A 26195-nucleotide genomic window follows, 5' to 3' on the forward strand; every position below is an offset into this window, starting at 1 on the left:
AAAAAAAATGTGCGGAGGTCCCCACAAATTCAATAACCAGACCCTTTAGGTCTGGTATGGATATTAAGGGGAACCCCACCGTCAATTTAAAAAAAAATGATGTCCGGTTCCCCCTAAATATCCATAACCAGACCCTTCAGGTCTGGTATGGATATTAAGGGGAACCCTGCCATCAATTTAAAAAAAAACATGACGTGCGGTTCCCCCTAAATATCCATAACCAGACCCGTTATCCGAGCATGTTGACCTGGCCGGCCGCAGAAAAGAGGGGGGGACAGAGTGCGGCCCCCCCCTCTCCTGAACCGCACCAGGCCACATGCCCTCAACATTGGGAGGGTGCTTTGGGGTGCCCCCCAAAGCACCTTGTCCCCATGTTGATGGGGACAAGGGTCTCATCCCCACAACCCTTGCCCGGTGGTTGTAGGGGTATGTGGGCGGGAGGCTTATCAGAATCTGGAAGACCCCTTTAACAAAGGGGACCCCCAGATCCTGACCCCCCCCTGTGTGAAATGGTAATGGGGTACACTGTACCCCTACCATTTCACAAAGGAAGTGTAAAGTCATGTAAAAAAAAAAACACACACACCGTAGAATAAAGTCCTTTATTAATAAAAAAAAAAAAGAAAAAAACTCCAGCGGTGATAATCCACTCGTTCCCGGCTTCCTGCTCCAACGTTGTCCTGATCCAGCGACGGGTGCGGGTGATCTCCAGCGATGAGAAGATCCAGCGACGGGTGCGGGTGATCTCCAGCGATGAGAAGATCCATCCATCCAGAGCAGCATCGCCGACCTCGACTCACCGCTGGACACAGCCCAGCGAATGAGAGGCTGAAGCTGTGACATTACTTATATAGAGGAGGCAGGGCCACCCGTCACGTGACCCCGCACCCTCTGCTACGTCACTGAGTAAGCCCCGTCTTCCCTCTTCCTGGGCTTCCCCAGTGACGTATCAGAGGGTACGTCAGAGGGGGGGGGGTCTCGTGACGGGTGGCCCTGCCTTCCCTATATAAGAAATGTCACAACTTCAGCGCGTCATTCACTGGGCTGTGTCCAGCGGTGAGAGGAGGTCGGCGATGCTGCGCTCTGGATGGATGGATCTTCTCATCGCTGGAGATCACCCGCACCCGTCGCTGGATCTTCTCATCGCTGGAGATCACCCGCACCCGTCGCTGAATCAGGACAACGTTGGAGCAGGAAGCCGGGAACGAGTGGATTATCACCGCTGGAGTTTTTTTCTTTTTTTTTTATTAATAAAGGACTTTATTCTACGGTGTGTGTGTGTGTGTGTGTGTTTTTTTACAAGACTTTACACTTCCTTCGTGAAATGGTAGGGGTACAGTGTACCCCATTACCATTTCACACAGGGGGGGGTCACACAGGGGGGGGTCAGGATCTGGGGGTCCCCTTTGTCTTCCAGATTCTGATAAGCCTCTCGCCCGCATACCCCCACAACCACCGGGCAAGGGTTGTGGGGATGACCGATCATGTGAAAGGAGGCTAAGGCTGCTTTCACACTGATGCACAGCGGCTTACCTGCACCTTAACTGACCTCAATCTTCACTTCTTCCTCAGGATTCTGCTGCCCCCCAGGTGGTTATGACTGGTGGCTGCTGCTGACTGTCCTCCAAGGATGGTACTGCTGTTGGGTACTGCCTGCTGGCAGGTACTGCTGGTGGGTACTGGTACTGCTGGCGGGTACTGGTACTGCTGGCGGGTACTGATACTGCTGGCGGGTACTGGTACTGCTGGCAAGTACTGGTGACTGATACTGGTGGCTGGTACTGGCACTGATGGCACTGCTGGCTGATGTCTCAGATCGCCGGTTCCCGTGCATCAGTGTGACAGAAGCATGTGGCTGCAGTAGCGAGCAGAGCCGATGCTTCCTGTCACAGGTGGAGTGCATTTTGCTCTGATGCTCGGAGATGGCGGATCGGGAACCCGTGATCTCGGCTTGCTGACCCACCATCTCAGAGCAAGACGTGGTGGGCCACATCAGATGGCGCCGCGGGCCACGGGTTCACTATGTACAGAGTTCAGGGGGGTGCTGTGTACAGGGTTTAGGGGTGCATTACATACAGAGTGCAGGGTTTAGGGTTGCAATGTGTACAGAGTGCAGAGATAAGGGGTGCACTGTATAAAGGGTGCAGAGTTCAGAGATGCGCTGTGTACAAAGTACAGAGTTCAGGGGTGTTCTGTGTCCAGAATTCAGGGGTGCACTATGTACAGAGTTCAAGGGGGTGTGCTGTGCAGAGAGTGCAGGGTTTAGAGGTGCGCTACGTACAGAGTGCATTGTGTGTACAGGGTTCAGGGGTGTGCTATGTACAGAGTGCAGGGTTTAAGGGTGCACTATATACAGTGTGGTCAGGGGTGTGCTGTTTACATGCAGGGTGCAGGGTTTGGGGGTGTGCTACATACAGAGTGCGCTACGTACAGAGCAGAGTGCAGGGTGTGCAACCCCAAATCCCCCCCCCCCAAAGCTTCCTCCCATCTCTCGCTTTCCTACTTGGCTTGGCTGTTGTACCTCCCTGTGTAGGCAGTGCGCCTTCCAGGGAAATCGTTCTCTCCCTCTCAAGGTCTGCTCCCGCCATGAGCATGTGCAGGGACCTGTTAGATCCAGGATTCCCTGAGCAAAGCTGTCCCACAGAACACAGAAGGCTTCTGCACATGACAAGGCCTGGTGGGCCAGATTCGGCCTGCGGCGTTGTGTTTGATATATGCGCTCTAGCCAAAGCAAGCAGTTTATTTTTTAAGTTGCCAGGAGTTGGGCATTAACCCTTTCATACGTCGTACAAACCTGCATTCGATTCACTGGAGCCCAGATGAGACCCTGGATGAAAACTTGTTTTTTTTTAAAAAAAAAGGTAAAATTAGGGCTACACCCGAGCACATAAAATCCCCCCACCCCTACATACACACACGTATGAACATAAATGCACTCGTCGCGTCGGCCACCCCTACGCATAAAAAAGTCGTTTGCATCTGTGGAAAGGGCCAGGGACTTTTTTCTGGTTCTTAGGGCCAGATTCACAAACAGCGTCGCAAATGAAGTTACTCAAAACGTATGTCATTTAAGTTACGGCGCCTTAATTTTGTGTCGTAAGTGCCGTATCCACAGCGCATTTGCGCCCAAAATTGCGCAAGCGTAACTTAAATCCTGAGGCGTAAGGCGGGGTTATTGCAAGTGGGAAGGAAGTGGGCGTGCTCCATTGTAATGAGCCGTGACCCCATGCAAATGAAGGGCGGGCCGTACTGCGCATGCGCGCACGAATCTGCACCTCACTGGGCATGTGCAGAACTCGGCTTGGCGCAATCAGTGAGATAGGTAAAAGGCCAAGCGTACTTAGTTTGAGAATCGCCCTGTGTATAAATAGCCCCAGACAAACACACTTCCCTTGCAAAAGTACATCCCTGTGTTCCCCTTTCCTAGAGCAAGTTGCTTCTGCTCTGTCGTCTGTTGGTGTGTGTTGGTGAGTTTAGTGTTAGATAAAAGTTTTGGAGGAGTAGTAGAGTGTAGTAGCTGTTTTTTCTTTCTAAGTGTATTTTCTGTTTGTTTTTTCTGATTGTTTTTTTTTCTGAGTGTATTTTCTGTTTGTTTTTTCTGATTGTTTTTTTTCTGAGTGTATTTTATGTTTGTTTTTTCCGTGTTTGTTTTTGAATTTGTATTAGCTGTCTGCTTGTGTGGTTTGATTTTTGTGTGCGTTTCTTCTGTGAGTATTTGTGTTTGTTTGTTGTGTAAGTATTTGTGTTTGTTTGTTGTGTGAGTATTTGTGTTTGTTGTGTTTGTTTTTTGTTGGTGCTGAGTGTTGGTTGTTATGGCACCGAAGCGCAGGAAGTTACATTTTTCTGTCGCAGAGAAGCAGATTCTTGCTAGGGCCATCACCCGATATGGGCGTTATTTGCATGGCCCTGAGAGCCGGAACACCCCCCCGGCCAGGAGGAAGGCATTCATTCAAAAAATCACAGATCAGATCAATGCGGCGGGGGGGGGGGGGGGAGACGAGGACCCCCAGTGGGATTCAAAAGAAGATAAACGATCTTAAGAGCCTGGTCCGTGACAAGATGGCCAAGATCAATGCCCATGCCACGGGCACTGGAGGAGGACCACCCTGCTCCGTCAGGCTGACTGAGGAGGAATGGGCAGTGGCCCGGTGCTTCCACCCACAGCAGGTGGTGGGCCTGCCTGGCTTTGACTCTGATGCTCCTGTGAGGACAGATAATTTTGGGGTTTTTCTATCTGGTGATTAGCATGTGTGGGTGGGGGAAGGGAAGATGTGCCAAGTGTGTGGATCCTCCAACCTGTAAATGTTTTGTGTCCTCCACAGATGGCCAGGAGGTTGCTGGGCGATCAGGCCAGGAGGTTGCTGGGCCATCAGGCCACGATGCACAATCCCCAGGACAACAGGCTGCAGAAGAGTCCCAAGAATGGCAGGATTCCCCAGGGGAGGGGAGTGGCCACACCTCCCCTCATGAGGAGGTTGAGGGGGAGGAGGATGAGGGGGTGGAGGCTGAGGATGAAGATATGGACATTGCCAGGGAAGTCCTTTTGGCCTCGGATTTGTTTACCCCTGAGGCTACCCCTGAGGCTGGCAGCAGTCAGGCCACCATCAGGGGTAGCCCCTCCTACTCCTCCCCCAACAGGCCTCCACCCACAAGGGTCTCTCTCTCCCCTCCTCCCAGGCAACACGACTCAGCTGCAGGCAGGATGGCGACCCATGAGACCAGGGGGGTGGCCGAGCGTCTGCAGAGGGACAATGCTCGGCAGACCCGCCATCTGGGTCAGATCAAACAGACTCTGACCCAGATAGAGGACAGCCTGGGTTCAATTAAGGAGTCAATCACTGATGTGGCCACAAACTCCTTGGCGGTCATCACATGCTTTTGTGACCTGCAGACCACCACAACAGGCGTAGCCCAGGAGGTGAATGCCCTGACCCAGGCTGTCCAGGACAACACCCGGGCTGTCCAGGCCAATACGGCTGCCCTCACTCTCAGTCTGACCAGGATAGCAGTGGCCTTGGAGGGCAGGCCAGCAGGACAGTCACCAGGGGAGGCTCCTCCTTCCCCTGTTCACCCCCCCCCATGAGTCTCCTCCTTCCCCTGCTCACCCCCCCCAGGAGTCTCCCCTGGTTGGCCGTGGCCATGCCCGTGGGCGGCCCAGGCGTAGCTCACGACGCTGACGTTAATTTTTGGGGTTACTTTTGATTTTTATTATACTGTACTTATGATTTGTTTTATGTGTGTGAATGATGTGTGCAAGTGGGGGTGGAATTCCTGATTAAATAAGGGTGTCACCCTCAGTTTTGGTGGAGTAGGGATCCCCAGGACCAGGGAGAAGTGATCCCAGGTCCATGTGAATGGTGTATGAATGCACAGTGACATAATTGGAGCCGTGGCGTTACTGCTCCCAAGTACCATTGGGGGTACTTGGATCTAATCCAATTAGATGTGCATGTGATGTGTCTGTGCTAGGGACCACAGTGGGTGTGCAGGCATGCATTCTCATTGTGCCATGATTAATGTGTGTGTTTACTGTGCAAAGATGCATTCTGCGAGGCGTCTCCTGACTGCTGTTCCCTCAGAAGAGGGGGTACCCTCAGTTACTAAAGTCACTAGTATAGCTATGCGCATGGATGCCCCTGGCATGTTGGCATACAGATTGTTGTCCTGCAAGTGTGTGTGCTCAGCTCTTCCTTAATGGTGTTGCTTCAGCTGACCTTTACACGGCTGGTGTAAAATTAGGGCACCTTTTATAAAGTGTAATTTTACACCATGAAACTAACAGATGCGCACAGAGCGTAATCTACGCCGCACACACTTAATTTTGTGGATCGCCTTATCTCCCTCATTTGCATCTTTGCCTATCAAAACAGCGGTGTGTCTAGCGTATTTTGCACTCGAAGAAGCGCCGGTGTAATTTTTTCAGGTAGGACAGAAAAAAATAGATTTCAGGCGTATCTCGTTTTGAGGATACGGCGCAAAGATACGCGCGGCGCATTTTTCAATTACGCCGCGCATCTCGAGTTAAGTCGGCGTAAGTGCTTTGTGAATCTGGCCCAAAGTTCCATAGACTTGAGTGGATCAAAAGCGTGTATTGATGTACTACTTTTGTTAAAAATCCAATAAAAAATATTTGAATTAAAAGCGAGTATTGAAAATGCAAAATGCACCTGGAATATGCAAACTGCATACGTGTGAATCAGGCCTGAAAGTGTCACCCATGGAAAATATAGGGGACTGAAGTTAGTCGTTATTTCACAGACGCGCGCAAATCTAAGTTTTGACATGTTGGGTAGTTATTTACTTAATGCAATCTCATCTTTTATATTTTACTGAAAAAATTGGTAATTTATTGCATTTGTGTGCCCTGAAAATTAACTTGTGCATTAACTAGTGTATTGTTTTCTGAAATTGTGTCTCCCAGACCTTTGCAATAATACTGTGCAATATAAAAAATTGGAACTACCACTATTTTATTCTCTAGGCCCTAGAGTCTAGGGTGTCTGCTTTCAGAAAACATATAGGGCTAGATTCAGGTAGGGAGCGCGTATTTGTGTGCGGGCGTAGCGTATCCTATTTACGCTACGCCTCCGCAACTTTGACAGGCAAGTGCAGTATTCACAAAGCACTTGCTCCGTAAGTTGCGGCGGCGTAGCGTAAATTGGCCGGCGTAAGCCCGCCTAATTCAAATGTGTAAGATGTGGGCGTGTTTTATGTAAAATCATCATGACCCCACGTAAATGACGCTTTTTTACGAATGGCGCATGCGCCATCCGTGAACGTATTCCAGTGCGCATGCTCCAAATTAACCCGCAAAAATTCAATGCTTTCGATGTGAACGTAAATTACGCACAGCCCTATTCGCGACCGACTTACGCAAACGACGGAAAATTTTACGCAGTCCCGACGTCCATACTTAACATTGGCTGCGCCTCATATAGCAGGGGTAACTTTACGCCGGAAAAAGCCTTACGTAAACGGCGTATCTGTACTGCGACGGCTAGGCGTACGTCCGTGAATAGGCGTATCTAGCTGATTTACATATTCTAGGTGTAAATCAGCGTACACGCCCCTAGCGGCCAACGTAAATATGCAGTTAAGATACGACGGCGTAGGAGACTTACGCCGGTCGTATCTTAGCAACATTTAAGTGTATCTCAGTTTGAGAATACGCTTAAAGTTGCGACGGCGCGGATTCGGACTTACGACGGCGTATCTACTGATACGCCCGTCGTAAGTCTTTTTGAATCCGGGCCATAATGTTTGGAGGTTTTATGCAATCTTCAGGATAAAAATCATTTTTTAAACGTGTGCAAAAAACACAAAAATGGCTCTGGCAGTAAAACGGTTAAAGATAATTAGCAACTCTGATTAGCAGTTACAGAGATTTATGTTTATATACTCCATTTAGAAGTATGTCGTCTCCGCTAAAAAATAGAAGTGATGTTCAGCTCAGTATTTAAAGAGGAAGTAAACCCACTAGAAAAAAAAACAAAAAAGCACCACCTACAAGACAAAGGCATAATGAGCTAGTATGTATAGCATACTAGCTCATTATGTAATACTCACCTCAGATCGAAGCCCCCGCAGCCGTCCTTGTACAACGCTCGGGCAGCATCTCTCCCAGCTGTTACTTCCGGGTATCGCGGCTCCGGCGCTGTGATTGGCTGGAGCTGCAATGATGTCACTCCGGGGAAGCCGCCAGTCACGGCACGACCTCCATTAGGAACGGCACGATCGGCGCCCATGATTTTTGAAAATATCTCCTAAACCGTGTAGGTTTAGGAGATATTTCAAGCACCTAGAGGTAAGCTTTAATCTAGGCTTACCTGTAGGTAAAAAGTGGTTGTAAAGGGTTTACAACCACTTTAACAGCGCATAATTGAACACGTAGGAATAGAATGGATGGCAATCAAAACACATGATCATAGTGAGAGTGAGGCTTGGAACGCAGTGATCCAGTTCCGGATGAAGGAGTTAATAAGGCATCCCCAGCATCCCTTTAAAAGAGCATGCTTCTTTCTCCATCATGATGCCCAAATGGTCTTGTAGGTCTCACTAACTGCCACATTTGTCAGTTATGCTGAGCGAGCATTTTTTGCTCCCTATTTTTTGTCTTCTGGTCAGTCAAGATGTTAAAAATAACAAAACACAGACACATCCTTCACATTTGTTGTGACAACACTAAAGAAATTGCACTTTGCTACAATGTAAAGTAGTGAGTGTGCAGCTTGTTTAATAACAGTGTAAATCTGCTGCCCCCTCAAAATAACTCAACACATAGACAATAATAGTACATCCCATTAGATATATATATATAGGTAATAGTACATCTCATTATATATAGATATATATATGGGTAATAGTACATCTCGTTATATATAGATATATATATATATGGGTAATAGTGGATCTCATTATATATATATATATATATATATATATATATATATATATAGGTAATAGTACATCCAGGGCCGTCTTTAATATGGTTTGGGCCCTGGGCAAACATTTTTTTGGGGCCCCCCTCCAGCTGGGCCTGGGGACCTCTGGGCCCTTTAATCATTTTTTTTTTTTATATATATAAAAATAAATTACAAAAAAAGGGGGGTTGCCATCTGGGACCTCTGGGCCCTTTAATAAAAAATAAAATAAAAAAATATATAAACAAAACAAAAAAAATAAACATTTATAAAAAAAAAAATAATACAGGGGGTTTACCACATGGGGCCATGGGGACCTCTGAGCCCTTTAATAAAAAAAATATATATATATATATAAAAAAAAAAATTATAAAAAAAGGGGGGTTGCCATCCGGGGCCCTGGGGAACTACGGGCCCCTGGGGGCCTCCAGACCTCTAAAAAAAAAAAAAAAAAAATTGGCCCTTTAATAAAAAATAAAAATATATTAAAAATATATATTTTTTTATTTAAAAATAACTAAAAAAAGGGGGGTTGCCATCTGGGGCCCTGGGGACCTCCGGACCCCTAAAAAAACAAAAACAAACAAATTTTTTTTTTATTTTTTTCAAAGGGGATTGCTTTGGGCCCCCAACAGTGACAGGGCCCTGGGCAGCTGCCCCTGTTTGCCCTATGGTAAAGACGGCCCTGAGTACATCTCATTATATATATATATATATATATATATATATATATATATATTTTTTTATATATATATATATATTTTATATATATATATATATATATATATATATATATATATATATATATATATATATATAGGCAATAGTAGATCTCATTATATATATATATATATATATATATATATATATATATATATATATATATATATATATATATGGGCAATAGTAGATCTCATTATATATAGATATAGATATATATATATATATGGGTAATAGTACATCTCATTATATATAGATATATATATATATATATGGGTAATAGTACATCTCATTATATATAGATATATATATATATATGGGTAATAGTAGATCTCATTATATATAGATATATATATATATATGGGTAATAGTACATCTCATTATATATAGATATATATATACTTATGGGTAATAGTACATCTCATTATATATAGATATATATGGGTAATATCACTAGTCACATAGGGCAGTAGAAGGACTATTGGGACATAAGGGGGATCGGACTCTGTATCCTCATCTATGGAGCCATTGAACTCCTCGTAGAACTTCCCGATCCTGCACGTGTGGAGGGATGCCGGGGATGCCATTCTCAGTACAGGGAAGACACGAACTTTCCCGGTCGGTTCTCTCTCCGTACAGCCCGCAGTAGAGATGGGAGGGGGCGGAGATGATCGGAGGGGGCGGAGTCCCGGGATGATGAGTACTGCTCAGCACGTTCAGCTCCTCTGGAAACAAAACCAAAAGTAACCTTTGTGTCCGGAAGAGGAACGGCCCCACCCCCTGAGAACTGGCAGGCCGGCCCGGAGCTCGGTGTATGGGGGGAGATCGTCATCCTATGGAGGGGCTGATCGACCGATGTAGATGACATACGAGGCACCGGGGTGATCAGGTCGGGACATCCGATACATCGGAGGTAAGATGATCAGCGATGACTCAGGACTTCTCATCACTACAGAGAGCCGGGGTGACCACACCGTCCTAGGAATACCCCGCTATACACAGAGGGGTCACCTCCTGATATCCCTGTATGGTGACTCTCTCCATGGATTTCTCATCTACTTCCGGTGGGGGGCATTTCTTGTACCCTGTGGGGGGCATTTCTTGTACCCTCTGGAGGGGGTCTTCATTTCTTGTACCCTCTGGGGGGGTCTTCATTTCTTGTACCCTCTGGGGGGGGTCTTCATTTCTTGTACCCTCTGGGGGGTTCCTTCATGTCTTGTACCCTCTGGAGGAGGGGTTCCTTCATGTCTTGTACCCTCTGGAGGAGGGGTTCCTTCATGTCTTGTACCCTCTGGGGGGTTCCTTCATGTCTTGTACCCTCTGGAGGAGGGGGTCCTTCATGTCTTGTACCCTCTGGAGGAGGGGGTCCTTCATGTCTTGTACCCTCTGGAGGAGGGGGGGGGTCTTCATGTCTTGTACCTACTGGGGGGAGGGGGGTCTTCATTTCTTGTACCCTCTGGGGAGGGGGGGTCTTCATGTCTTGTACCCTCTGGGGGTAGGGGGGTCTTTATCCCCTCCAATTTAAGGAGGGGGTCTCTTTATCCTCTGGGGGATCTATTTATTCTCTGTTTTCTGTACCCACTGAGGGGGTCACCATATCCCCTGTACCTTCTGGGGGAATCTCTTTATCTTTTGCACCCTCTGGAAAGGGGGTCTCTTTATCCCCTGCACCTACTGGGAGTGTCTCTTTATCTTCTGTACCCTCTGTGGGGGGTCTGTTTGTCACCTGTACTTTTTTGGGGGGTCTCTTCATCCCACCCCCCCCCCCCCCCAGTATGTGATTTTTATCTCCTGGATCTGTGGTGGGGTTTGCGATCGCTAATGTGGGGGTCATGATATGTTCTCTATGCTCTTTTGCATATATTTTTTGTCGGGGATCTGTTTATCCCCTGTACTGTCAAGGGGTGGGGAGGGGGGACGCTATTTATCATCTGTCCCCTCTGGGAGGTGTGTCTTTTTTTTCCCTCTCCATTCTCTGGAAGGGGAGGTCTCTTTTATTCCCTATACCCTCTGGGAGGGGGTCTCTTCCTGTACTCTTTGGAAAGGTGGTCTCTTTATCCTCTGTACCCTCGGGGGGGGGGGGGGGGGGGGGGGTGGAGGGAAGGTTTGTTTATAGTGGTCGATGTGTCTCCTTTTGTCTTCTGTACCCTCTGGGGGGTCTGTTTGGCACCTGTACCTTCTGGGGGGTCTCTTTATCCCCCTGTACCTCTCTCGGGGGGGGTGATTTTTATCTCCTGTATCTGTGGTGGGATTCATTCACGTTGGCTAATGTGGGGGTCATGGTATGTCCTCTACGCTCTTTGGCATATATTTTTCCTCATTGCTCTCTACTTGTATGTAACTAAAGTCTTTGGTACTGTTATGAATGTATTTCAGGAATCGCACATTTTCTGGTTGGGAACCCAGGACATGGGTGATATCAAATTCCCAGGTGACATACAGTATATACCGTTATTACTGGACACGGGTGACATACAGTATATACCGTTATTACTGGACACGGGTGACATACAGTATATACTGTTATTACTGCATACGGGTGACATACAGTATATACCGTTATTACTGGACACGGGTGACATACAGTATATACTGTTATTACTGGACACGGGTGACATACAGTAGATACCGTTATTACTGGACACGGGTGACATACAGTATATACTGTTATTACTGGACACGGGTGACATACAGTAGATACCGTTATTACTGGACACGGGTGACATACAGTATATACTGTTATTACTGCATACGGGTGACATACAGTATATACCGTTATTACTGGACACGGGTGACATACAGTATATACTGTTATTACTGGACACGGGTGACATACAGTATATACTGTTATTACTGGACACGGGTGACATACAGTATATACCGTTATTACTGGACACGGGTGACATACAGTAGATACTGTTATTACGGGACACGGGTGACATACAGTATATACTGTTATTACTGGACACGGGTGACATACAGTATATACTGTTATTACTGGACACGGGTGACATACAGTAGATACTGTTATTACTGGACACGGGTGACATACAGTATATAGCATTATTACTGGACACGGGTGACATACAGTAGATACTGTTATTACTGGACACGGGTGACATACAGTATATAGCATTATTACTGGACACGGGTGACATACAGTATATAGCATTATTACTGGACACGGGTGACATGCAGTAGATACCGTTATTACTGGACACGGGTGACATACAGTATATACTGTTATTACTGGACACGGGTGACATACAGTATATACTGTTATTACTGGACACGGGTGACATACAGTATATACCGTTATTACTGGACACGGGTGACATACAGTATATACTGTTATTACTGGACACGGGTGACATACAGTATATACTGTTATTGCTGCATACAAAAGACATTTTGAATATACAGAGTACAGCCATATCTGGGAAGTTGATTACCAATGTTGTACATAATATACAGTATATCACCCAGAAGTATGACAAGGCCTACCTGACCAGGAAATGTTTGCTGCCACCATTGTAGTGAGACCTTTGGCACCCTCTGACTGGATTTTCGTTTCTGATTATCTCACTGAACTATTTTCCTTGTTTGTGTTTGAAGAGAACAAGATAGGTCTTCAAGTAATATGAAAGATAAAACTTTATTTTTATTTTTTCTGGGTGCAGTAGAACTAACTCCTGTTAGAGTCGGTTCACACTGGGGCGACTTGGGATCCGACTTGAGGTCGCCTCAAGTCGTCCCAAGTCGCACTGTAGAGAAAAACAATGTAAGTGAATGGGAGCGGTGTTAATACACACTACTCAAGTCGCGCCGACTTCAGAAGAGGTTCCTGTACTACTTCAATCCGACTTGTAGGCGATTTGTACCTATTGATTTCAATGGAAGTCGCCTCCAAGTCTGATCACTGTCTTAGTCCCCTTTCACACTTATACGACTTGTCTCACGATTTTGTACTGCAAAATCGTATGACAAGTCATTCTCCATGATTTTCAATGAACACCATTCATACTGGCACGACTTTAAGTCGTGCCGACTTCAAAATAGTCCCTGCACTACTTTGGTCCAACTTCCATGCGAGTTGACGTCCATAGACCTCAATGTTAAACCCTCAAGTAGCATGCAAATCGTACCTGAATAATATAGACACCATTTCAGTACGACTTTGTAAGCACAAGCAGCTTTTTAACCCTTGTCCCACCCAATACTTTCAGCATAGAAGCTCCTCTCAAGCACATTTTTCCACCACACTTCCTGATTATTCCCTCAGGAACAGTGTGCTCCAAACAGGTAAAAAAAAAAAAAAAGACGTCCTCGATAATGAGCAAATCATTCGATTTGTCCGTGAGTGCCCAGCTATTTATGATTTGTGTGACCCAAACTACAAAGACAATATCCCACTGACCACCAATGAAGGGGACATTCTTCTCACTGACCACCAATGTAAGGAGAATTCTTCTCACTGACCACCAATGTTAGGAGCATTATTCTCACTGACCACCAATGTAAGGGACATCCTTCCCAATGACCACCAATGTAACGAGCATTCCTCCCACTGACCACTAATGTAAGGGACATTCTTCCCACTGACCACCAATGTAAGGGACATTCTTCCCACTGACCACCAATGTAAGGGACATTCTTCCCACTGACCACCAATGTAAGGGACATTCTTCCCACTGACCACCAATGTAAGGGACATTCTTCCCACTGACCACCAATGTAAGGGGCATTCTTCCCACTGACCACCAATGTAAGGAGCATTCTTCCCACTGACCACCAATGTAAGGAGCATCCTTCCCACTGACCACCAATGTAAGGAGCATTCTTCCCACTGACCACCAATGTAAGGAGCATTCTTCCCACTGACCACCAATGTAAGGAGCATTCTTCCCACTGACCACCAATGTAAGGAGCATTCTTCTCACTGACCACCAATGTAAGGAGCATTCTTCTCACTGACCACCAATGTAAGGAGCATTCTTCTCACTGACCACCAATGTAAGGAGCATTCTTCTCCTTACATTGAAGAATGTTCAAAATCGGCCTAAAATATCGGCCGCATAAATCGGCATCGTATATCGGCCATCGGCCGCCCCGATTTCTAAATATCGGCATCGGCCAGAGAAAAACCCATATCGGTCTACCTCTAGTGTTCAATATAAAGTTGACTGGCATACCCCATAAATGTTAAATAAGACCCAACTAGAAGATGGCAAGATTACATAAGCAGATACATTAATGAATTGTAAGTTTTATATAAGATTTAATGGTATTAAAAGGCAAACCAGCAGATATTAATATTACACTTACATTAGTGGCTCATTTTTCTATGCCACCTGAGGAGAAGCCCTCCAGAAAAGGTTTAAAGCAAATCGCCTCATTTAAGCCTGGAGGCAATGTAGCATTTAACTGGAAGATCCATCTCAGTTCCAATCTGGAGCAGGGTCTTATTCCAGTCACCCCCCCCCCCTGGGATTGGGGTGTATCCTGTCCAGAACCAGAAATCTGACACAGGGGAACACTCCACCATGTACCATGGCGTCCCAGGGGGAGGTCTGGATCACACAACCGCATGCTGTGGATGTGTCTGTAGACCCTCCTCCAGAAATCCAGCTTGGTCTTCCCAATATAGAAGCAACCACAGCTACATTGCAACAGGTAGATGACTCCCAAGGTTCTACAATTTGCAAAGTGTTTCGGATAAAATATGTTTCCATTTGGAAGAACAGGGTTCTTTTGTACAAGCATATATCTACAGTAATTGCACTTTCCACACATGAAGGTGCCCTTGTATTTACAATGTATAGGTACATTTTTGAACTCGCTGCTAACGACTCTATCACTAATGGATGGAGCTCTTCTAAAATTAAAAGGCTGGAATGGGCTATAAGGCTGAATTCACACCTATGCATTTTTTGTGCTTTTTGCATTTCGATTTTCTCTACAGAACGTGTTCCATAGGAAACCATGTTAAATGGACTGTAGTGCAAATCTGCAAAAAGCACAAAAAATGCATAGGTGTGAATCCAGCCTAAGACCATCAGCAAGGAGCTTGGTAAGAAGGAGATTTTTCCCAAATGGAAGATGTAACGGGAGGGCCGTGGGACCCAGAAGCTCTTAGAAAGCCTGAGCCAGAAAATAATACAGCCAGAATATATCTTGGACTACCTGAGATGGGACTATTATGTAATTATTATCCACAATATATTCCAGGATATCTGTGGAGAACTGGCTGCTGTTTGTTGATTCTCAACTCAACAGGTTAATTGAAAGAGTGGCTCATTCATAATGTGGGGACACATACTGTTAGATGGCTGGAGTTGATGACATTAACACCCGTCTGTCTGTTGTGATGTAAATGAATCCAGGATGGCTTCTGAGGATCTGTCATTGTGACTTGTGCTAATTGACACTGTAGTGTGTGGAGGAGTCCTGTGATAAATGTGTATTGCAAGTTAACAGACAGTCTAAAGGTCTGGTGTCTGAGACATCAGCTGTAGTTAATTAGCTCATGTAAATTATGTCAGAGCTGGAGCCAGAATGTCTACAAAAAGATGTGTATTGGAGCTTGTTAGGAACCATTGTGTGATGATGTGGGTGGAGTTAGGTCATTGTTCATTTGGACTGCAGTATCCTAACTGTTTATAAGAGCCTGATTTTTCTCAATAAAGGGTCTATTTGTGTGGAACCTCAAACAGAGCTGTGTGTCTCGTTATTGGGGTTTGTTTGTCTGACTGTGTGGAGTGTCGATGGCTGTCTTGGGTTCGGGAATGGAATATCTTAAACGGCTTTAACCCCTGTCACATTTGGGGTTCCGTTACAGAAGAAATACATAATAACCATCAACCGCCCTCTGTCAGGAGCTCCAGGCAAGGTTTTGCCTCCATGAGGTAATAATGATCATGAGAAAAGTAAGGGATTAGCCTAGAACTTCACGGAAGGAGCTTGTGGTCTCAACTGCCTTGAGATTGAGATCATTCACAGTCACCAAACAAACCATTGGTAACACAATAGGTCGCCATGGATTGAAATCCTGCATTGCCTGCAAGGCCCCCTCCTCAAGAAGGCACATGTACAGGCCCATCTGAAGTCTGCGAATGAACATCTTAATGATTCAGAGAAAAGATTGTGAGAAAGTGCTGTGGTCAGGTGAGACCAAAATTGAGCTCTTTGGCATTAACTCAACTTGCGAGTGTTTTGGAAAAGAAAAATACTGACTATGACCCTAAGAACACCGGGCCAGATTCACAGAAGAGATACGACGGCGTATCTCCTGATGCGCCGTCGTATCTCTGTGATCCGCCCGTCCTAACTATGCGGCTGATTCATAGAATCAGTTACGCATAGATAGCCATAAGATCCGACAGGTGTAGTTGACTTACACCGTCGGATCTTAGGATGCAATTCTAGGCCGGCCGCTAGGTGGCGATTCCATTGCGGTCGGCGTAGAATATGCAAATGACTAGGTACGGCGATCCACGAAGATCCGTGCGTTCTTCGCAAAGTTACACCTGCTTTAACATGGCTTATCTTTAGATCAGCCATGTTAAAGTATGGCCGTCGTTCCCGCGTCGAATTTCGAATTTTTTTTTTTTTTTTTTTGCGTAAGACGTCCGGGAATACGAAGCGGCGTAACGCATGTCGCATTTAAAAAAAAAACGTCGGGGCGACGTAATTTCGCGCAAAGCACGTCGGGAAATTTGAACACGGACCATGCGCAAAACGTTCGGCGCGGGAACGCGCCTAATTGAAATGGTGCACGCCCCATTTGAATTAGGCGGGCTTGCGCTGAGCGTATTTACGTTACACCACCGCAAGTTTACAGGTAAGAGATTTGTGAATCAGGCACTTACGCTGTAAACCTGCGGCGGTGTAACGTAAATGGGATACGTTACACCGCCGCGGAGTAACGTAAATCTCTGTGAATCTGGCCCACCATCCTTATAGTCAAGCACAGAAGTGGAAACCTTATGCTTTGGGGCATTTTCTCTGTTAAAGGTACAGGCTGACTTTGCCGCATTAAGCAGCCAGTAGACGGGGCCATGTAATGTAAAATTTTGGATGAGAACCTTCTTCCCTCTGAAGATGGGTCTTCCAGCATGACAATGACCCAAAACATACTGCCAAGGCTGCAAAGGAGTGGCTCAAAAAGAAGCATATTAAGGTCATGTGTATAGTTTGTGTTGTGGCACCGGCGCAACAAAGTTTATCTAATAATTCGCTAGGTCTGCTGCAGTTGCTATATGCACCTCCAGGAGGTGCAGTGATATAAAGTTATAAGTGTTTGCATATGTAGAACATATACTACTGCGCTGACCCCATATAAAAATTCATTAATACTGTGAATAATTTACTTATATCACATGCATAAGGAAATGTGTGTGTGTGTGTGTGTAAAAAAACACCAATCAAAAAAGAAATCCAAAGAAATCTTCTCCAAAAAATAAATAAATAAATGTGATCCTCAATGTGCAGTCTCAATCAATAATACTATGCGCAAAATAAAGTCCAATAAATAATGCAATGTGCGCATGCACAAAATAAAATATAATCCAATATCTCAGACTTCCAGAAATATCTCAAATTCCAAGTAAAATAGTGTCTTGTGTTCTTGCCAAAAAATTCTGTGTATTTCCGTCTACGAAGAAATATTACCCATAGGCCTATGGGTAATATTTCTTCGTAGACGGAAATACGTCGCACGCCTCCTCCACGGCACTTCCGCACGCTGAACCGCATCACAACCGAGGCGTGGAACGCACGCCGAGGAGAGATTGAGCAGTAACGCTGGACAAACTAGTGCCGGTTGGGCACCTTAACATGTGAGTGCATATTTTAATGTTTATAAATAAACTACCTTTTTATACATACTACACCATATGAGGCTTTTTCTTTTGGGAGTAAAGAGGTCTCACTGGAAGCCGATGTGGATGAGGAAAATCCTTTTTATCACATATTGGGTCGGATACAAGCATTGGAGATAAATGGGACCACTACTAGAAGTCTGAGGAGACGCATACCGGGATATGATTACATGCTGTATTTTTTCCCCTGATCTGGTGAGCGCATAATATATTAGAGGTGGTGGTGACACTAAATAAGGGTGAAAAGTCACAGAATTTTTTGGCAAGAACACAAGACACGATTTTACTTGGAATTTCTGAGATATTTCTGGAAGTCTGAGATATTGGATTTTTTTTTTATTTTATTTTGTGCATGCGCACATTGCATTATTTATTGGACTTTATTTTGCGCATATGCGCATTGTATTATTGATTGAGGCTCATATTTATTTATTTTTTTGGAGAAGATTTCTTTGGATTTCTTTTTTTGATTGGTGTTCTTTTTTGGTTGGTGTTCTTTTTTGATTGGTGGTCTTTTTTGATTGGTGTTCTTTTTTTGATTGGTGTTTTTTTACATATATATATATTTTCTTATGCATGTGATTTAAGTAAATTATTCACAGTAATAATGAATTTTTATATGAGGTCAGCGCAGTAGTCCTACATGTCCTACATATGCAAACACTTATAACTTTATATTAAGGTCATGGAGTGGCCTCCAGACCTTAATCCTATAGAAAATTTTATGGAGGGAGCTAAAACCTCGAGTTGCCAAGCGACAGCCATGAAACCTTAAGGATTTAGAAATCTGTATAGTGGACCAAAATCCCTCCTAAGGCCCCGTACACGCGACCGAGTTTCTCGGCAGAATTCAGCCAGAAACTCGGTCGGAGCTGGATTCTGCCGAGAAACTCGGCCGTGTGTACACTTTTCAGCGAGGAAGCCGACGAGGAACTCGTCGGGCCGAAAAGAGAACATGTTCTCTATTTCCTCGTTGTTCAATGAGGAAAGTCGGTCCGCCGAGATCTGGGCGGCTTCCACACTGAACTCGACGAGGAACTCGATGTGTCTGGCACGTCGAGTTCCTCGGACGTGTGTACGGGGCCTGAGATGTGTGCAAACCTGGTAACCAACTACAATAAACATCTTATCTGTGCTTGCCAACATGGGTTTCTCCACCAAGTACTAAGTCATGTTTTGTTTGGGGATCAAATACTTATTTTACGCACTGAACTGCAACTCAATTTATAACATTTGTATTGTGTTTTTTTTTTTTTTTTTTTTTTTTTAATGGATTTTTGGTTGGTATTCTGAGATCTCTATCATTTAAAATACACTTATGATGGTAATTGGATCCTTCATTTCTTTGTAAGTGGGCAAACTTACAAAATCCGCAGGGGATCAAATAATTATTTTCCCCACTGTAGTTCTACATTCAAGGGGTTGTAAAGGTTCATCTTTTATTTTCTAAATAGGTTCCTTTTAAGCTAGTGCATTGTTGGTTCACTTACTTTTTCCTTTTGATTTCCCTTCTAAATGTTTTTTTTCTTTGTTTGAATTTCTCACTTCCTGTTTCTCCTCAGTAAGCTTTCCACCATCATCCCTTTAATCAGTAAATGATTAAATCAGCTGTTTGACAGTGTTTTAAAAAAAAAAAAAAAACGAGGGTTTAATATCACTTTAAGGGAGCAGGCTACCAGTCTGTCCCAAAACACTTTGTGGAAGCACGTAAAAGTGACCCAACTGGTCTTGAGCTATTTGGAAGAGAGGCCATTGTAGGAGATGCAGACTTGGGCCAGAAACATAAAAATGTATGCAAGAGGGAGACATGCTGGACCTACAGTTTTGGCATTGTGCCTCATTGAGTTCGGCTTTAAGAACAGTTTGTATTGATGATTACCAGAGAATTGTTCATTTCTAATTTAAATAGCACTTTAAATTTGGACGGAAGCAACTTCTGAAAATAGCTGTGCTATTGATTTGGTCCTGCACAGGTTTTGTGACTTTGTTTGCTCTTCAGGCTTGCTTAAATGCCATTACTTAGCTTTATTGACACTTTTTCTTCCAACATCCTAGAACATATCAGAGAGCATTAGTTAAAATGGGGTGCTCTTCTTGTGCTCACGTTCTGTGTTCATGGATTTGCGTCAGCCGCAAGGTTAACAGAACTCCCTTGGAGTTACAGATTCAGCTGCCTTGTAAAAAGAGCATTTTTTTTTTGTTTTTTTTAGCCAGTTGGTGGGTCTCTGAGGAGTAGTAGCTAGGTCACCTACTTTTAGGCCCCTTTCAAACTGGGGCGGGAGGTGCGGTGGTAGTATAGCGCCGCTATACCGTCGTTTTAACCTCCGCTAGCGGCCATTACTATAATTCACAAGCTTGACTTGGCCCTTGAAGAATGCAACTTCACCTGTGTCATTACGAGATGGCAATGTTTTTACATTTTTATTTTTTTAATTGCATAAGTAACGTATATACTCGAGTATAAGCCGACTCAAATATAAGCCGAAGAACCTAATTTTACCACAAAAAAATGGGAAAACGTATTGACTCGAGTATAAGCCTAGGGTGTCTATCTGTGTGTCCATGCTTCACTGTGTCCATGCCTCACTATGTCCATGACTAGACTTGTGTTTAACATGGGAGTATATAGAAGGGGTGCCTGGCTTTGAAAAATCATTGCTCCCCGGCCGTAGGTCCCCCAGACAGCAAACTTTGCACACTTGTAGAGGGGAACTGGGGCTACATGTGTGCAGGGGGGACCTATGGCCGGCTGGTACCGGGTCCCCAAAGTTACTTAGAAATGTCAGTTTTAACATGGGAGTTTATGGAAGGGGGTTGCCGACTTTGAAAAATTGGTGCTCCCTGGCGGTAGGTCCCCCGGACAACAAACTTTGCACACTTGTAGAGGAAGAGTGGGGCTATATGTGTGCCAAGGTCCAAGGGAGCTATGTCCGGTCGTTACCGGGTCCCCAAAGTCCGGGAGATCAGGCGCAAAAAGGTGAGTCGAGTATAAGCCGAGGAGGGCATTTTTGGCACAAAAAAAATGTGCTGAAAAACTCGGCTTATACTCGAGTATATATGGTAAGTAGCACAATGTTTTCTTGTGTGCATGTGGTATATGATGTGGGGGAGAACGAACGAATGAATGAATGACTGTCTGAATTTTTTTTTTTTTTTTACAGGAACATGGATTCCCTAATTGATGATGATATTTGTATTCTAAATCATGAAATAGAAGACTTTACGAAGGGGAGAGATCAAGACACTCCTTTTTCTGCGTCCTCCGGAGAGGCATCTGTGGCCTCACACTTTGCACTGGTCACAGCATATGAAGACATAAAGAAACGACTGAAGGATACTGAAAGGGAGAATTGCACTTTAAAGAAAAGGTTACGACAAATGGGGGATAAGGTACCATTCACAGGAGACAAATGTTATAGTCTTGGACTGTTTTAAAATGTTCTATAGTTGAGGATAGGTAAATTATGTTTTCCTGCATGCTCTCTAAATGTCTAAGATGTATTCCAGGTGCATCAAAGCCTTATGCAGGCCATACATGGGTCGAATTCCAAACCGATTGCCAATGGAAAATGTTGTGCTCAGATGGTGCCACCAACCAACAAGGCCAAAGTCGGGAATCATCTTTGTTTCTTTCCTGGGCATAGGCAATGCGCATTTCTTTTTCGACTATATTTCTCACATGATTTGCCCGTCATTGGTTAGATATTTGTTTTGTTTTTCAAAACATTTCCAACATGCCCGATCACTCAAATTCAATGGTCGCATGAAAATCGGTTAATTGCTGCGTCCCCACTAATGGTCGAAAATTGCGCAATTTTTTAAAGGTGCGAATTTCAAACGAAAAATAATTCGGAATTTGAAACGTGTGCAGTTCATTTTCTTTAGAAAGCAGCCACAGACTTGAGGTTAATGTATACAGGGTGTTGGGCAGAAAAGGGTTACTGGATGGAGATGGTGTGGGTGCAGTAAGGGGTTAATGTATGGAGATGGGGTGATTCACCCCATCTCCATACATCCACCTCTTACTACAGCCACACCATCTCCATCCAGTAACCCTTTACTGCCCATCCCCCTCATCTCTATATATTAACCGTTTTGCACCTCCCCATTTCTAAACTTCTTAGTGCATCTCCATATGCATTCATACCCCTTACTGCCCCTCCCCCATCTCCATATACATCACTGACCCCTTATATTACACCCCTGCTCCCCTTTTACCCTACATTGACCCCTTACTGCACCCCCCCATCTCCATAATTTACCCCTTATTGCACCCCACTCCCCAATCTCCATGTGTCATTAATCTGTTCCTGCATTGCTCCTCTTATCTCCATAATCAGTGCTGGGGGATCAAAGTGGAGGAAATGAAAGTAGAATGTGGAGCAGAGTGCTGTCAGAGGGACTGGCCAGTGATCTGGAACTAGTTGGGAAGAAGTGAATATGATCTGATGGTGTCTCGTGAAAAATGCTCCAATGCTAAAACAAATTGCCTGCACCTTTTTTCCATGTAGTGCGGTTTGAGGCTATACAAAAGTATGTAAAGTAAATACTTGGATTGCGAGCATAATGTGTTCCAGAAACATGCTTGTAATCCAAAGCACTTGTATATCAAAGCAAATTTCCCCATAAGAAATAATGGAAACTCAAATGATTTGTTCCACAACCACCATTTGTTCATAAGTCCTTCAGTTTATAGTCCATCTAAAAAGATTTTAGCAATGTGGAACCATAAAATGTCCATCTACAAATGGAAGCCTCCCCAAGGGGATTAGAAGCAAAATCCAGTAGGAGCTACAGGGTATAAAAGATGAGAGGCGCTTCTAAGTGTAGCAATCAGTTGCTAAATGTTGTACCTTCATTAAATGTAACCATATTGCTACACTTAGAGGCTCCTCTCTTCTATACTCAGTTGTGACATGACACTACTCTTCTATCGAGACATCACTTGTATATAAAGTCAGAATTTATAAAAAAAATTTGCTTGTCTTGCAAACACTCTCAAACTAAGTTAATCTCAAACCAGGGTTTTACTGTACTTGAGAGAGTATTGGTACACGTATTCGGTCTTGATAAACTGGTATCGGTGCATCCCCAACAGCAAGGACAACGGTTTGTCTCCTTGTTGGAAACCTACACGTTGTCCTGGCAGAGCTTCCTGTAACCAGACACCAAGGAAGGGTCATAAAAGACAGATCTTTTGCCTGATGCTTCTCTGATATCTGTTTGTGACCAGATTTTATTTAAAGAAAAAATGTCACCAGTGTACTGACCCTTTATGTATAATTTAATGCCAAATCTAATCTATAAAGCCCCCTTAAATTAATGCCTATCTTCAGGCAAGACTTAAAATTTTTATTTCAGGTAAGAAGGGGGATAAAGCCCATACTTGGCTTTAAAGCCCCTTTTACATGGACGTCGGATGTCAGCGGAGATATGTCCACTGACATCCGACCCGATCCGCTAAAAACAGACGTATGGGGACACGTCCCCATCCGTCCATGATTGGGTAAGATCTGATGAAAACGGACATGCTGTCCGTTTTCATCAGATCGCTCCATAGGAGACAGCAGTGCCCGACAAGCCCCTCCCCGCTCAGTGAGCAGAGAGGAGCTTGTCATCCGTCGGCTCTGTGGAGATCTGCGGACAGATCTCCTGCTGAGCTGGCGGGAGCAGGCGGACTCCGTAGCGACGGAGCAAAATCTGATGCAAAATCTGGTGCAGCTCGGCACGGAAACCATCTGGCTTCCAGATTTGATTGCCAAAGCTTAATTGAACAAGCTGAAGCTAGAAGCTGATTGGCTACTATGCAGAGCTGCACCAGATTTGACAATCTCCGGGTTTAGTAAATAGCGCCCCATAGGGAGGTTTGTTATCGGGGAGATTTCGCTATTTCTTTTTGCGACAGGAAGTGAAGGAAAATCTTTCCTGTGTGTGTGTGTGTGTGTGTGTGTGTGGGGTTTTTTTTTTTTCAGTAAAATTGGGAAGAGTTATGCAGGTCATACATGGGTTGAATTCCGAACAAATTTTCTTTCGAAACTCATAAATTTTGTGTTTTTGTTTTTGTTTTTGTGATCTGATGGTGCCACCATTGATTTTTAAATTTGACCAACCAAGCCTTCAATTTCACCTCCTGCTGTTACGGAACAGAATTTTCGTGGCCTTTTCTTTTCAGGTCACAGCTCATGCTCATTTCTTTTTCGATTTATATTTCTCGTACGATTTTCACATCATTGATTAGAAATTCTATTCTTGAAAATATTTCCAACAAGCCCGATCATACAAATTTGATGGCCACACGACAATCGCCCATTGCTGTGGTGCATTAATGGTGTGAAATTTGAACGAAAATTCTGATTTATGATTTTGGAATGAAAATTCTCTCGGATTTCGACAAGACGCTTGAATCTAATCATATGTAGCCACCATTGGCTATTTTGACAGCTACTGGTCAGGCAATAATGGCCTCAGTAGGAGATTTGCCCATACTTACTGCATAGTGTGAATGGAGGGATCTGTTAGATTTTTCTTCTTTGTTGTGTCAGGTTATCACTGTCTTCCGGTCCCTTTGGTAACGGCTCCCCTTGACAACAGCTCTTCTCTGTCACATTGACAGGACATGAGGTGAAATCTCTTCAGTGGGGTCATGAACGACAATAAAAACTGCACAAAAGCCATCATTGTTCTTGACTCTACCAAAAAAAGAATAGTTTGGTTGTTATCTAGCTTTAGATGCAACATTTATATAGCTGGTACATTTTTTTTTTTTTTTTTTTTTTTTGTGAACTACGGATGGTAAAGCCATCCTTCTACATTCCAGCTGTGCTAAAAATGTTACTTTTTAATCAGAGCTTAATCTAATTAGTTGCAGCCATATAGTTACAATTGTATTTTTTTTTTTTTATATTTGTCAATGTCAAGTTCAGTATCACTGATCACATAGCTGTATAATAATATGCATAGGGTCTCATGCTGTACCTGGCTGTAGAATGTAAATTCCATAAATGTAAGTGTATTTTTCCACCAAGAGTTGTATACAGTGAGGGGATAAAAGTATTTGATCCCTGCTGATTTTGTACATTTGCTCATCGTCAAAGAATAGATCCTTCTATAATTTTAATGGTAGGTTTATTTTAACAGTGAGACAGAATAACAACAAAATATCCAGAAAAACGCATTTCAAAAAAGTTATACATTTATTTGCATTTTAATGAGTGAAATAAGTATTTGATCAGCAAGATTTCTGGCTCCCATGTGTCTTCTATACAGGTAACGCGCTATGATTAGGAGCACCCTAAAAGGGAGTATTCCTAGGTTTATTACCTACCGTATTTATTGGGGTATGACACGCACAGGCGTATAACACGCACCCTAACTTTAGGAGGGAAGTTTCAGGAAAAAAACTTTCCACAGCCCCCTGAGTATAACATGCAGGCACAGTTTACCCTCTATTTTCAGGGTAAAAAAGTGAGCGTTATACGTATATATATATATATATATATATATATATATATATATATATATATATATATATATGACACCTGTCCACAGAAGCAATCAATAATCAGATTCCAATCTTTCCACCATGGCCGAGACCAAAGATGTCCAAGGATGTCGGGGACAAGATTGTAGACCTACACAACCCTGAAATGGGCTACAAGACCATCGCCAAGCAGCTTTGTGAGAGGACAGTCATCAAGAAAAGACATCTGGCAACTCCATAGTCTTCAAGTATTTTATTTTGCCATACCAGTGAGTACACAGACAGCGGCAGACAAATTTCGGCGACGAGCCTTGTTCACAGCACATTACTGCTTTGGTGAGAGGGTGACAACAGTTGGTGCGATTATTCGCAAATGGAAGGAACACAATAACTGTCAATATCCCTCGATCTGGTGCTCAATGCAAAATCTCACCTCGTGGAGTTTCAGTGGTCATGAGAACGGTGAGGAATCTGCCCAGAACTACACAGGGAAATCTTGTCAATGATCTTAAGGCAGCTGGGACCATAGTCACCAAGAAAACAATTGGTAAACCACTATGCCGTAAAGGACTGAAATCCTGCAGCGTTTGCAAGGTCCCCCTGCTCAATAAAGCACATGTACAGGCCTGTCTGAAGCTGCTAATAAACACCTGATTCAGAAAAGAACTGGGTGAAAGTGTTGTGGTCAGATGAGAC

The 26195-nt window shown here is 44.2% G+C and overlaps 1 protein-coding gene across 1 annotated transcript in view; it reads left to right on the forward strand.

Annotated features, from left to right (window-relative positions):
• The first annotated feature begins 9720 nt into the window (after positions 1-9720).
• Positions 9721-26195, forward strand: part of AZI2 (5-azacytidine induced 2) — a 79171-nt gene continuing 62696 nt past the window's right edge. The window contains exons 1-2 of the mRNA XM_040353096.1: positions 9721-10053; positions 21181-21409. Of these exons, the coding sequence (XP_040209030.1) occupies positions 21185-21409 (225 nt within the window). The 5' untranslated portion in view covers positions 9721-10053; positions 21181-21184. The remainder of the gene's footprint in view (positions 10054-21180; positions 21410-26195) is intronic.

This window comes from Rana temporaria, chromosome 5 (assembly GCF_905171775.1).
Source record: "Rana temporaria chromosome 5, aRanTem1.1, whole genome shotgun sequence".
NCBI classification, from domain to species: domain Eukaryota; kingdom Metazoa; phylum Chordata; class Amphibia; order Anura; family Ranidae; genus Rana; species Rana temporaria.